The sequence below is a fragment of the Accipiter gentilis genome, chromosome 22, assembly GCF_929443795.1.
Source record: "Accipiter gentilis chromosome 22, bAccGen1.1, whole genome shotgun sequence".
Lineage (NCBI taxonomy): Eukaryota > Metazoa > Chordata > Aves > Accipitriformes > Accipitridae > Astur > Astur gentilis.
The window spans coordinates 2,108,074-2,123,144 of NC_064901.1; the positions used below are offsets into that span (position 1 = coordinate 2,108,074).

A 15,071-nucleotide genomic window follows, 5' to 3' on the forward strand; every position below is an offset into this window, starting at 1 on the left:
CAAGCCCATCCTAGACACACATGCAGCTATACCCCCTCACCAGAGACAGAGGCACAGAAGCTGCACCCAGGCCTGCTGGCACTATCCATAGTCCCAGGGTCACCAAATCCCTGCCTCACAGAATCTCTCTTCTAGGCATAGCACAAAAAGTGAAGAAATCAATAACCAATTTATACACATGCTTAAAAGAAAATCCCAAACTCTCAGCATATGAAAAGGAGGTTAAGCTGGCCTCACTGGAAAGACAGAAAGCAAACAGAGTACAACAAATGGCTGAAAGCACCAGAGAGCTATCCAGGACAGAGGCTAGTAGAAGCAACATCTGGGTAAGTATCCTTCACACACAACACTTATTTGGGAGGGGCATTTGCATCCTCTTGGCCCCATCCAGTGACTAATCTTTAGTACCAACTCCAATGGGGCAACTTCTTACAAGTCATTCTGAGCTAGTCCGAGACCAACAAAATCAGCTCCCACAGTGTTAAAAGACCTGCAAGATGGTAAAGACTTAGTTGCCATCCACTTAGAACTGCTCCGACATAAAGGGTTTGGCATGCAATTGCCCAGGCCCAAAAAGTTCCTCCACGCCAAACCGACGCTTTGCTAGCACAAGCTCTACAGCGATGTTGCTGAGGAACCCACAAGTGCTGTCACTGTCAGGCTCAGTGGTGGCCCTCCATAACACCTGCCAACAGCAGGACAGACCTCCACAGGCCAACGAGTTTTACTAACTCATGCTATGCCTGTGCCTACCTCCTCCTATCTCCCAGCTCATTCCCCTTCCTGCAGCCACAGGCTAGTGCTGCCCATGCCACAGAGTGCTCTTGTGTCACCCTGACATGCTGTGCTTGCCACTGGCTCTGCCACGCACAGAGGCTGACTTGGCTAGTTTTGGCTGCCAAGCAGGGAGAGGCCAGCTCTGTGCAGCGCCAGCAAACAGGGTCCTTTCTGGCTGCCTGGGGCATCAATTGACAAACCATCAAAACCTGCATGACAGAGGTTAATGAAGCCATGGAGACACATGGCAAAAGGTCAGGAATTTGCAAGGACTGCTGCGAACTGCTGTCACATGACAAGCTGTCCACAGCACTGATAACTTCATAACTTTGGTGTCGCTCAAGAAAGCTACAAGCAGCTCTTTTGCAAAACAGGTTTCAAAGGCATGTGACAGAGACACGGGCAGATGGAAAGTGAAGCTCCAGACTCCAACACCTCTATCTCCAGTTTATGCCAGGGCGTCAATGCCACTCACCTGTGATGGCAGCTACAGCAGAACAGCTTAGCATCTTTAGACAGGAGAGGATGAGAACAAGTCCAAGGAAGCCACTCTGCAGACTATCCCAAATATTCTAAGACCACACTGATTATGTGGATTTTCTGCCAGAGGAATACTAAAGCATGCTGGAGTCCAATGCCACTGATTTCTACCTGGCCCACCGCTGTTTCCAGCTTTAGGGTCCCTCCAGTCTGAAACACCCTGGAGAGCACCACTGCATGCATTACAACCACACCAGTGGACTGAATCCTACATGCACTAAGAAGAAAAATGTGGTTAAAGACCTTACTTCAAACACGCTATGCAGACTGGCCTAATTTGGCATAAGTCATATTTCTCACTCCAAAGAGGCCTTGAGTTGGAATAGCAGAGAGACCTTAGCTATACACACAACATGTGCACTCAACTAAAACCCAGTGTCACTCACAGCTCAAGGTTTTGTAGGGCTGTAGGCTGGAATGAAAGGTGCAGCACAAGACTGAGAGGAGCAATAGGGGTACTTATCTTCCTTCTCACTAGAAATCCTTTTTCTATTCACATTAATTACTGATATCAAAACATAACAATGTGTTTTGCAATAAGATGTACATTTCTTTCCCCAATTCTTATTTCTTCAGAGATCTGCAAGCCTGATTCATCCCTATTATTTCCCCTCCAAATTACTCCTTTTACTTAAATCCCTGAGCCTTCATGTTATGGCCATTACCAATAAGCAGGATACGAAACTATTGCCAGGCCCCTCTCAGCAGCTGACCTCCACACAACCAGTCTGGGCAGCAGAGAACTGGTGACAGAGCCCAAATGCATCTTACCCCATATACCGAGTACTTGAATCTCTAATGGACATAAGTGAGCACTGGTTGCATGTGGCTACTCTTGACAAGGGACGCTCTCCACTGGGCAATGCAGGTCCTGCAAGAATCTTATCTAATATGCAGCACAGTTTGCTGTTAACAATTTGGTAGAAGGCATATTGAATTATTAAGCTGACAGATCAATGGTTTGCTTTACAGTAATGGCTTTGGCAACACACCTGTGCCTTGCAGTTTCCGAGGAACGCAATCTAGTGCTATCACCCACCTGTGATTTGAGGAAATTATACTCCTCTGATCCATATGGGACGCTCCGAAGAGAGGTCAGGTAGTCATAGGTGATAACTGCTGTCTGCAAATGAAACCAGAAATGTTGAGCAAGCTCTACAGTTATCAAACCAACATAACTTTGTTAAGGAGAAGGTATGCAGTTTAGGCTCCACAGTGAAGTTTATGGTAACAGACTCATAAGAAATTAAATGAAAAGATTTCAATTTCAATGAACATTTATAGAAAGCAGGGCAGGGACCTCATTGACATGTAACTATTATAAATAAGCAACACTTGGCACTCCTATACTGTCTTCTATTTGAGAAACTCAAAGCATTTTCATAATCTCTGTACAGCACCTCGCACAGCAGACTCCCATTCTCAACCATCTGGGGCTTCCACAATAAGGTCTGCTGCTAGTAATAGAGGCCATGCAGACCCTGTTTGTGCCCCATCAGTTATTCCACACTTCATCTTCACACCACCACAGTGGTGAGCTCAGTCTGGGGAGGTGGCTCAGCAGGGAGCAGAGTGACTGAAGACAAGCTCACCGATTAGCACAAGCAGCAGTACTTTTGAGGATATTCAACTGCACAAAGGACTAGAGGGACAAAGGGTCAGACACCCAATTACAAAATAACAATATGGGGATCCAGCTAAAGCTTGTTAGCTAGACATAGCCACAGACAATGGAATTAGATTCCTAAGTGCCTTAATGATTTCTGAAAATGGATCTAGGGTATTTCACAATTTTATCTTATGACTAAAGTTCCTCTCTTTCCACAGTCAGAACACCAGCAAATGGAACAGAAACATACAGGTCATGTTTATTAAGTTTACTGGGAGGGAGAGAAGGGAATGTACATCTAGATGAGCCTGTCCACTAACCTGCCATTTGAACTTCAAGATCATTGCCATAAAGAACCATTTGCTAACTCAGATCTAAAGTCAGATTTCCTAAAATCTCCCTACTAAAGGGGTAGCATCCCATTCTGGGACAGGATACTAGCCCCACTTTTCACTGCAAACATGCCTAGGAAGGGCATAAAGCACAGCTGTGAAAGCCAGGGAGGCAAGGGGATCAAATCTGGTTTGAGACAAAGTCACTGGAACTGACAATACAGAAACAGTCAAAAGCTCAGAGATGCATCCAAGAGGGGACTAACCTGGGAATCGGTTACAAGCAGACACAATCCTTCCTTGTGGAGGTTAGGTTTCCTACGTTTCCTGTTTTCTGAATTGGAAACAGCACAGCAAATTTTTTTTCTGGCTTTTCAGGCTTTCTTGCCCCTGGTGAACTCAGGAGCTACACAGCTACACAGAGACCCATTCAGAAGAAAAATTGTTCAAAGCATCTTCACAACCTCAAAGAACAACTTTGAAGTGGAGGGAGGTTCAAATCAGCCTTGCATGAAGGCTTGAGTTGGTTCTTATTTTATCTCTGGTCCACGAGGGTAATTATCACCTCCAACTTGAAAAGAAGCAGCTAACAGATTGGCCTGTATTACAGAGGAAGAGGGAATTAATTAAGTGGTTGCTAATTACATCGTAATCTTAAACACTAAATTAGTATTATGATGATCCTGATAGGCAACTCTGACATTGCCAAATCCTGCTAGTGTCTGAAATGTATTCCAGCTACTGCACAGAACATTCCTTCCACATACCCAAAACAACTGGGATACCCTCAAAGAAATATAGCAAATGCACAACTGCTCTGCCAGGTTTCTAATTTTACCAGAACACAGAAACTGTCCGAAATGTGCTGCTGGCCACGCCACTGGCTTCATTCTCATCCAAGACTAGTGCTGTCATCCATGTTACAGTGTGAGACTGAATCTGAAAGACGTAAAAAGACCTACAAGATCAACCAGTCCCTCCCCTTACAAATGCCAGATTACTTCTTTAACTGATCTTGTATCCAGTCCAGTGTTAAATGTCCCAAAGACTTGGGCTTCCACTTTGTATCAATGACTTCTCAACACCTCACACTCTTCCACCACTCCTAAAACTATCCTCAGATGCTACCAAGTCATGGCACAATGTTCCCTCTGAATAGCTGTCTACCCACACGTAAGCAAGAGCAAGTTCCCTAAACTGAGGTGCAAGAAGAAATTTTCTGCTCGTGCGCTTCATCAAGTTTCTTAGGAGAGTGTGCAAAGGACTACTGAACCAGTATGCTTAAAATACAAGCAGACTCAAATCCTTCCAGAGTCCTGTAGTTCTAGGTCAGGTTTTTTGGCCTCCGTGTGTTCTCTTCTCCAGGCTTTTCTTTTGTTTTGTTTGCCACAGCACAACTTGTCTTAAAGTTTTGTGTCTGCTGCTGCTGAACTTAGCTCTTAAGAATTACAGCCTCTTAATTACAACCTGCTTTTGCCTGGCTATTGTCCAATAATTGAATCAAGCATCCAGGTAAGAAGCCTGGGCAGGGCTAGATTGAAGGACAGATGCTTTGGGTCCGTGCAGATGCAATCAATATCCAAAGTCACTTATTTGCTACAGAGTTTCAGCTTTCATTTACAAAAAGAGCAAGCCTGAGAAGCTGAGCTTCTTAGAAAGGAACATGTCTAATTGCTCTATTGGCTTCACCCAGTCCATAGCTAAGGAATGAGAGCAGTTTGGGCTGCCAGTGCTCAGATGAGAGCTGACCCCTGACTTTCCAACAAGGAGCAGACCCCAAGCTGGGAAGGCAGAGGTCACTGGTGCAGCAGGACTAAAGAATCTCTCGGTAGCAACCTAACCATACACAGTCCTATATATTAGAGGGAACACAGAATTCAAAAGAGACAGAAAATTCTTGTTTGAAAAGTATACAGACACACAGATACAAACACATGCTGCCATAACCTAAAGAAGACTGAGCATTGGTAGCTTGTTTTCGAAAGTGTCGTGGTTTAACCCCAGCTGGCAACAAAGCACCACGCAGCCACTCACTCACTCCCCACCCCACACAGTAGGATGGGGGAGACAATTAAAAAAAAAAAAACCTCATGGGTTCAGATAAAGACAGTTTAATAGGACAGAAAAGGAAGGGAAAATAATAACAATAATAATAATAAAATAATAATAACAGAATATACAAAACAAGTGATACACAATACAATTGCTCACCACCTGCTGACCAGTGCCCAGCCAATCCCCAAGCTGGGTGTTCCCCAGCCAACTTCCCCAGTCTACATACTGGGCATGATGTCATATGGTATGGAATACCCCTTTGGAACATTTGGGTCAGCTGTCCTTGCTGTGTCCCCTCCCAGCTACTTGTGCACTCCTAGCCTCTGCTGGCAGGGCAGTATGAAAAGCTGAAAAGTCCTTGACTTAGTATAAATACTGCTTAGCAACAACTAAAACATCAGTTACGTTATCAACATTACTCTCATCCTAAATCCAAAACACAGCACAATACCAGCTACTAGGAAGAAAATTAACTTTATTCCAGCCAAAACCAGAACAGGGGGTCACTGCTTGCAGCTATGGGTGCAGAACCCTCTAATGCATTTAAGAGCAGGCCCAGTGAACTGCTTTACAGCCCATGACTTGTGACTTCCCTGAAGGCAGAGGATGTGAAAGTCAAGCACATCTTCAGATTCACCAGCATCTAAAGCAAAAAAACCCTCCTTTTCCCTACTTCCTATTCATCAGGAAAGTAATCTCTCACCATCACTCAAAACACAGACCAACTGCACAGCTTCATCACTGCACTTCTCACTTATTTTTGTCTTAAACAGAAGATAGCCACAAAAACTCTGGCTTCAAGAAAGACTGAGAAACACTGGTCAAGCAAGCAGAACTCAAGGGCAGACTGGAGAGCCCAAACAGTCTGAATAGCAGAATCCCCTCCAGGCACAATAAGCTGCGTTCCCTCTCTGTGCCTCAGTTTTATGTGCAGTAAAAGGGAGAGATCTACTCCCTGCAACCAGGCAGCACTGCCTTACGGTCAGGGACAGAGCACGAAGCTTAGCACTTACTAGGTAAGAAGGAAAGATTACAGTTTGTACTTCTGCCCTCACTCTTTCAAAATAAACACTCACTTTTCACAATATTTCATGATGCAGCTTGCACATATAAACAGCATGGCACCTGAGCCAACCCACAGAGCTTGTTTCTTATTGCACCTGCCCTCAGGAGCTGACTCCCTGTAAAACTCATTAATGAAGTGCTTAAAAGTCATAGAATATGCAGACAGAGAGCTGCTTACCACTGGGGGTCTGTAAATGATGGAGATCGTGGCCTGAAGTGACAGATGTATAATGCAAGTGAGGTACAGGGAGACTGATAACCCCTCCAGAGTCTCTGCTCTGGATCATCAGATCTGTTCCTGGCTGCTCATTGATTCATCAGTGAATATCCTCAAGGAGAAGGCCGCAAACTGTTTGGCTAGGAGTCTGCATTCTCAGGTTTTCTGGAGTGGTGATCAACACAAGGGTGAAACAGCAGTGATGCTAGGCAGATGTGGTGTTTATTTTACAAATCTGGAATCCAATCTCAGAAGTACATCATCTCCCATCCTCACTTCACCCTTGCTTTGAGAATGATCCTCAAAACACCTGCCCTCGTCTCCCCAAATCTCTCATACTAAGGGTCACAGGGCAATGGCTACTGTAGCATATCAATACAACAGCCATGATCCTTAAAACAAAAGGTTCCAATGTAAAAAATGGCATATGCAGACAAGATGGTTTGAACCGTTGAACTGTTACCTGCTAACTAGGTCACTATTAAAGGCAGCAGGACACTGTACCTAGGTGACTGACCTGGAAGGGTGGCTGATGAAGACATGGGCCCAAAGTCAGCCCTTGCTCTGAAGGTCCCACCCTATCCGGGGAAACAGAGACAGTTCTCTGCAGCCCAGTATCTCTTTGTTTCTTTCCAAAACGTGCAATGACAGCTCTATTCCTTATATGCCTTCACCCCTTTTCTCCCCACTGTGTCAACATCTTGAAGAGCTCCCTATTGACCTTCTGACTCTCGGAGCCAGGTACCAGCTGGAAATGCAGAGAGGGAATGCAGGAAATCCCAAGTTCTTGTGAACTCCAATTCCCTTACCCAACTAGGAATCCTCCTGCGCGTTACTAGGGTGAAACTTACTGTGGCAATGGCTCGGCCCACACGAACTACTCCAAAATCATTGGGATCCAGAAACTTGTTTCCATACAGATAGATGCCAGAAGCAGCTGCTGCCAATGAGGCAAGTTTCAAGGTCCTTCGTGCCATGACTGTTGAACCCTGCCGAGACACAAAACAGCAACTGTAACATCTGAGAAGGATGCAGTGATCGGATGCCTACAGCCCCAAGGGACCTGACAAAACAGGTTTTAATTGCTCCTTTGCTAATAATGCATTGCTAGCACTGCCCCCAGCCAAGAGCTTAAGCAATCATGCAGCGACCAAACGTAAGCTGTTCTGCTCTGACTCCATTGCTATTCCTAACTCAACAGTGTCTATGGGCCACAAACCCAGAAGTACCTCACTGCTAGACCTTGTGCACCCACAACAAAACATTTGTTCATCGTCCCAAAGGCTTTACAAGGAGAAACAACAGGTGGGCAGAGAGAAGGGAGTACGAGCTCACCAAAATTCAATTCTGATCACAGCAATAGGCCGCCTCTTCAATGCAAATGTTTTGAAGATACCACAGCACAGGCAGATTGCAAGGGGATAATAGAAGATATAAAAAAGCAAGGTTTAAAAAGAGGTCTTGCAACATCAAGAACACCCAAAACTTGTTGGAAACTCTGCCAGACTAGTTGTGAAAGTGCCTCACTGCTGATGAGTGGTGGGGCAAGAGGCAATGCATCCCTGGAGGTCGCATGCAACTCCAGCAGCCAGTGGCAGACAGCTGCATACAATGCAGGGTATGGGAGACCTGATCAGAGTGACCAAGCGAGATCTGTTTTCTCATCATCACTACCCCACTCAAGTGCCAGGCAGGGACTGCACTGGCAGAACGTACATCTGCAGGAATCAACAGCCTAATCCTGGCTCTGTCACAGGCCCAGCACAGGCCTAGGGTGAGACACTTCTCTCCTCACTCACTTTTTGTCTGGGAGACAATGGTGGGGAACAAACGCATCTCCCACACTAAGCACTTTGGAGCACTGTCTTCATTGCTTACAGTATATAAAGTAGTGTAAACATGTAATTCATTATGTGATATACTTATTATGATTCTTTATGTTACTTTAGAGGATTCAGACCTGAAAAAAAAAAATCACAAATTAGGTGTATTTTTCTTTCCTTTCCCTTTGGCTGGTATTAGATAGAAAATATGGTTGACCATTCTTTCTGCTTACACTACAAATCAAGAGGCATGGTTTACCTACTCTGCAAGCTCTCAAGAGCATTCCTGACAGAGTGTGGGCTTTTACCCCATCAAGATGGAGTCCACTAATCCTGCCACTCTTAGACTTGATCAAGATACTTTCCTACTTCTTGCTGTGAGCCTTTATCAGGGTCAGTCTGGTGTGTGCCTTTTCTCTCAGAAGCCTTATAACCAAAAAACACATGCAGTGACACAGGTCAAGCCTTTCAAAAAGAGTTCACAAGAACACAATCAGTGAAATAGACTAACATAACACAAGAGACCTCTGTACATGAACCTTAGCTAAACTTTATTATTTCCTTTCATTTCCTTACAAGTCCTAGGTAACTTTGAGGCAGAAAAGCCAAGACACATTCTGTCAGCATCTGTCAGAGCTGCCTGCAACACCCCAGCTCTTTCTCCTGTCAGAAGGGGTAGCTGGCTGATCAGGACTCCTCCAAACCTACGATCAAACTCAAGAGAAAATAAACCTGGCCCCTTGACTGCAGCCAAATGAACACGTGCTTCCCCCCAAGAAAGCTGCCCTCCTCCCCCTGCCTCACTGAAAATCTAGAAATTTAGGGGCTCCTTCCTGGAGGGCTGATCTCTTTTGCACAGAAATTTCTTGTATCCTCCGTCACCTTCAAAAGACATTTTCTGCAACATGTTTTAATTAAACCATTTCTGCTCCTTGTACGTTTTTGTAAAATTTCATTTATTGGAAAGTGAAAGGTGCAAACAGTGACATTTTTTCAACACAGAAAATATGCCCCTCTCTTTATTTTTTCCTTCACTTTCTTTATTACTAAAAGAACATTTACGTGAAAGCAGGATATAAGTCCATCTGTTCTTGCATCTTATTCCTACCTGAAGGTATAATCTGCAGTTCGTGACATCACATCTATTGCCATACCTGCCAGCTGTACGTCACGAGCAGAAGATGGGAACTTTAGGTAGCAAATAAACAGGCAGAGCAGCTGAGCTCTTCAGCAACACAGTTCCTGCTTTCATGCTTAATGTGTTGTACCAATAAAAGGGGAAGAAATAAACCCCCTCCAATATAAGGTAGAGAAATCGAATTGTCAGAAATCAGTTGTATTTCAAATTTTTGCATAAGGTGTCGAGGAGCCTTTTCCATGTAAATGAGCCGTTACGACACCCCTAGGGGGATCTTAAAGACCCTGTCAGCTGTGAAATAGCCTCAGGATGTCACCGCCTCTCGTTATAAAGGCCCGCGTTGACGGATCGCCTCCAGCTCTTCTGCCGCCTCGCTGAGCCGGCTGCTTTGACTTTCACACGACTTCACAGGCGGAAGGTTCCCGTCCCTTACAGCCGGGCGCCGTGCCTCTCCCATTCCCACTCGGGGGAGCCGGGACGGACGGCGGCTACCAGTTTTCGCTCCCGGAGCTCATGAGGCGACTCCCTCGAGGCCCACCACCGCCACCTGCCCCGGCCTGTGCCCCGGCGCGGCAGCGCGGCCCGGGAGACCGCGCCCTCCCCAGGCCGCGGGAGCCCTGACCGCCCCCGCGGGCAGCGGGGACAGCGCGCCCAGGGCGGCCGCAAAGCCCCAACGAGGCCGATCCGCCCGCCCGAGCCCGAGCCCGAGCCCGTGCCCGCCGCCGCAGCAGCGCGGCCCGAGGTCTACCCGTGAAGGACGCGAGGGGCCAGCTCCGGCTGCTTTCGCTTCTCCTTCAGGCGTGCCCCGCCGTGCCTCCCGGAGCACCGCCCGCGCCCCCCCCCCCCCCCCCCCCCCCCGCCGCTCCCGCCTTCAGAAACAACCCCGGCCCCGCCGAGCCCTGCGGTGGCCGGCCCTCCGCCCCCGGGGGCCTGCGCTTGCGGCGGGCAACGGCCGCCTGGGCCCGGACCCCCCTGCCCGCCGGCACCAGCCGGGGCGCAGAGGGGCCGTAGGCGCCCGAGGCCGCAGCGAGGGTCCGGGTCCCTGCCCGCCGGACCCTCCGCAGCCTCCGGCACGGCGTCGACCCCTCGGCCGGCGCACGGAGCCGGCACTTACCGCCTCGCCGGCACGGCGGCACTTCAACTCCCGCGCGCTCAGCCGCCGGCTCCCCCCTCCGCCACGCACATGGTACGGCTCTGCGCCGCGCGGCATGCTGGGAAGTGTAGTCTCCGGCCGCGGCCGCTCGGAGCGGCGGTGGCGCGGCGGGACTGCAAGGGGCGGCCCCTGGGTGAGCCCACCAGGGAGCGGCGGGGGGGACAGCCGGGCGGGCGCTGCGCACCGGCGGCCCCGGGGCTGCTCTAACGCGTCTGCCCCTGCTGCAGGGGTGCGTGCTGCTCCCGCCTCCTAATTGCAGAAGAGGAGGCGCACGGGCAGCGCCTCCAGTTCGGTGCACAGCAGGGTAACGCAGTCTCGGCTGCTTTGGTGGGGGTCCCGACCCGGCGCGGCTGCCCACAAAAGCCATCTTCTGCGCTCTTTAACAAAACCTCAGCCTTTATGATATTTCAGTTGGCTTTCAAAGTTTTCTCACTGAAAGCCCTGCAGCAGGGAGACGGTACCTGTATGCATACATACATACATATGTATATATATCAGAAATCACGAGAGAAAGTAGAAATACCAAACTCGGATATCAGAGCCCTCCTTTTCTACATCTGTGAGAGGTGCTGGAGGGGCACTGATGCTTTTATCGACTAGAAGTCAGAACTGCTCTTCAGCGAAGGGTGTGGGTTTGACCAGGGCACCATGAACATTTTACTTTGCGAGTCTGGCTGTTGCAACACATCAGGATTAGGTGTGAGCACAGTCACCTACGCAGCCATAGCACGTGGGTTGGCAATGCCGTGTCTGCTCCTGGTGCTGAGCAAGTGCTCTCACCAGAGGGCTTCTGGCAATAGAGTTCAACACTTGTCCTGCTCCTGTTGAACGCAAAACAGTGTTGTTCACCGTGTGGTCAGATCCTCAGGCAGCGTAGATTGATAGCGTAAACTATGCAGCTATACTTAGCTTTTACCATTCGGTGAAATGCACACATGGCTGCCTAGTATCAGCTTATATTTACGGGTATAATTCCAAAGGCCAAAGAGATGTGTATCATAAATATCTCAGAAACTGCTGTTCTCCATGCAAGAGAATGATCCAGTACAACAACTGTGTTCATCAAGAATAAAAAAGCTGTTGGCAACAAGGAAAATAATTGCAGAATATAAAAAAAAGCTTTCTCTGCAGCTAACCTTTAGCTCCTTACTGTAAGGAATGAAAATGATAATAAATTTTATTGTATTCAAGGTTCAATGCAAAACCAATCTCTTCACCAAAGTCTTCTTGCAATAAAGATTACAATAAAAGAGCAAAGCAGAGAATGAAAAAATGTTGCTGAATTGTCATAAATGTTGTAAGAGAGTCATACTCCCTGGAGCAAATACCTAGCTTGATAGTCACCTACGTGAAACTTAGCATTTCTGATTTAACTTTTCTCCCATTGTGAAAAGAAGGAAACTCAATGTTGTTTCCAGTCAGTATCTTTCTGATAAAGAGAACCTGAAATTCAGTAACACCTGGGAACCCATAGTGGAAAATTGGAAGTATTTGGGACAGAGTTAAGGACACAGCTACCACAATTAATCCTTAATACTTTAAAAGGATGCCAGAGACCAAAACCAGGAGGAGACCAAGAAGATCTTAATAATTCTTTGAGAGTTATTGTTTCCAACAGGATTCTGGAAATACTGAAACAAATCCAGGAAACCATCACCACACTGCATTTCCATTCATATTTGCAGGGATACAGTTGCACCCAAAAAGGTAGAGACAGGGAAAAAAGAGATCTAGAAACACTTGAAGCAAAAGGTCTCAGCTTCTAGAAGTAATAAACCAGGACACTGTGCTCAGGAAAAGGTCCTGGTGACCAGCCTCTCTGCCAGGATGAACAGGTTTTTCACCCAAGGCCTTGCAGAAAGTGCTGTAAAGGTAACCTGTCCACCTTCTCCCCAGCTGTGGGACAATGGTATATTAAAGTTTTTCCTAAAAGATCAACATAATATCGGGAATATTTGCTGGCTACCCCTTTTGTTTCCATCTAGCTTCACTTCACTTTTGTTTTCCCTACTTGTCCCCTGCAGCAGACATTAACATAAATGCCTCCCAGTGTGGGCTTCCTGCTAAATATTATCTCGAAGAAACAAAGCAGCTACAAATTATGGAGGGCAGAGTTAAGGGTGATTACCCTGCCAGCATGCTGAGGATACAGGCCCCACATGGCCAGTTGCTGCATCAGCCATGTGATGGCAAAACTGGCTACAATCCTGTAAATTTCTTTCCCTTCTTGGACAGATGGGAGCTTTTGAACTGATGGGGGGCAGTGAAGCATCCCAGCTTAGTCTTGGAACATTACAAATTGTGTAGGAAAGACTGCTTGTTGGAAGGAAGCTTTACAGTTTAGAGGGTGATGTTAAAAAAGGAAGAAAATAAAAAGTCAGGGAGACATGCACGTGATGTACTACTGAGAAAATGAGAGAGAAATGAGTGCAGGCTGAACATAAAGTAACCACTCTGAATCACAGAATAAAATAAGCTTGGAAATACAGGAAAAAGATCTACTATTCCTGTATCTACTAGAGCCTGTGGAAGTTTTGCTATAGATTTTTGTGTTTGCAATTTCATTACCTCCACGGCTCAGGCTGACACTGGGCATAATAGTGGGGTATCCATTTAAAGCTTCTGTGCTAGTACATATAAAAATCCAAAATAGAGACTGTAACCTCAGCACAAGCACTGATTCCTGATCGCAGGTCACTGCTTCTACACGTGATGCTTAAGACTGCAGCCCAGGCTATCAATCCTCTGCTTTAAGCTCTAGATCACACGTGTTGGCAAAGCTCCCAGCAAAGGGAGCAGGTCAGTATCTGATTTTTGCTGGCCTCTCTTGGAAAAGCTATGGGAGGTTGCTTCAGATTAATTCTGTTCCTTGCAGCTCTCAGTTAAACAGGCTGATGCTGGGTCTGCTGCAGAGAGGGGGGCAGGGAAAGAGGCTTTTGTAGTATAACAATGCCATGTGCCAATGTGCAGTGGGCAATTATGTAACCAACGCTAAATCTTTCTATAATTAGAACAAGCACCTAGTTAGAGTGATCAGAGCTCTTTTGTGTGAGCCTGCACGGGGGTACACAAGAAAGAGCTTGGCTCAAAAGAAAGATGCTGGCTTGATTTCCCTTTCCCTTTCAACTGGTGAATAAATTAAATCTCAGATTACCCCAAATTGCTGTGAAAGACAAAAAGTGAAAAGCGTTTCCTTTTCATTCTTGTTGAAGACATTTGCATCCCAGGTGTGATTCTCATGAAAAGCAGAAACAAACCCAAAGACGCAGACAGGCCTCTCTGTCCCAAGCACCGGAGCGGGAAGGGCAGCCAGACTACCTGAACAGAGGACAGATGGTCAGTATCAGCCCTCCCTACTGAGAGTCAACCTCTTTTTTAGATTTGCTTTGATGAAGAACGTGGCAAGGTATCTGGAAAGTCTCACTTATACCAGACATTCCTCATGTACAGGACGAGGCACAGGAAAAGAGATCAGAACAGTCCCAGAAAGCAGGTGGTCCTATGATTTTGCAGACCCAGAGAACTAGCTTAACAAGGAGACATGAAAAGGTATGGGGAGACATCGCTACTCAGTTTACAGTGGAAAGAACAGCTTGACCCAGCAGGTCCTTCTTCACTCTTCTGATCTGTCCTGCCATTCTGTGGATGGTCAGCAAATCAAATATTGAGGCAGATCCGTCTTCTGCAGCTATAAACAAGTTCAGCTCTAAAAGTCACTGTAGCTGTGCCAATTCATACAAGTTGCAGATCTGGCTGGTGGGATCTCTGCTGCTAGAGATCTGTACTTCTGAAATATTTTCTGATTCTTTCCTGGTTAGTTCAGGACACCAGAAGAAATATTACAAAGACATCTGACAGATGTGCAAATTAACATGGAAGACAGGAAGCAAAACAACCTACCTGGAGCTAATTCCAGAAGATGGCTTAACATACTCCCACAGGTTTCTTGCTAGGCCAAACCCACGAACGTTTTTGGTCCAACTTTAAATGAAGATTGGCAGGTTTTGCCTTTATATTAGCACAATGGAAAGCTCAGAACTGACTCTGGGAGCCATCAAATTTTAGAATATGATCTTCTTACGAATCAAACTGTACGGAGCCAATATTTGGATAAGACATCTCTCGAAAGAAACGTACACCCATTGCCCCAGGTCATTCACTCCCTTCGAGTCAGTAGTGACCAATGTCTGAATTTGACAATGGAAAGTGATGCGCTGCTTGGAGACCTGTGCTTTAGATGAGCTGCAAAATCCGCTTCTACTAGTATTTTGTTCTTTCAAGGCCTTTGTTCAACATTGTTGCCCAGTATCAGTTTAGACAATTGCGTGCTACCTCCATACCTCTCTCTTATAATTTCTGTTG

General features: G+C 46.7%; 1 protein-coding gene across 2 annotated transcripts in view; it reads right to left on the reverse strand.

Annotated features, from left to right (window-relative positions):
- Positions 1 to 10,725, reverse strand: part of ADCK1 (aarF domain containing kinase 1) — a 90,716-nt gene extending 79,991 nt beyond the window's left edge. The window contains exons 1-3 of one of the 2 annotated variants that reach the window (XM_049825612.1): positions 10,671 to 10,725; positions 7,447 to 7,584; positions 2,357 to 2,440 (exon numbers count right to left, since the gene is read on the reverse strand). In XM_049825612.1, coding sequence (XP_049681569.1) covers positions 2,357 to 2,440; positions 7,447 to 7,572 — 210 coding nt within the window. In that variant the 5' untranslated portion in view covers positions 7,573 to 7,584; positions 10,671 to 10,725. Of the gene's footprint in view, positions 1 to 2,356; positions 2,441 to 7,446; positions 7,585 to 10,304; positions 10,404 to 10,670 lie in introns of those variants that run through there. The other variant, XM_049825611.1, reaches the window with a different exon arrangement.
- Positions 10,726 to 15,071: the final 4,346 nt, after the last annotated feature.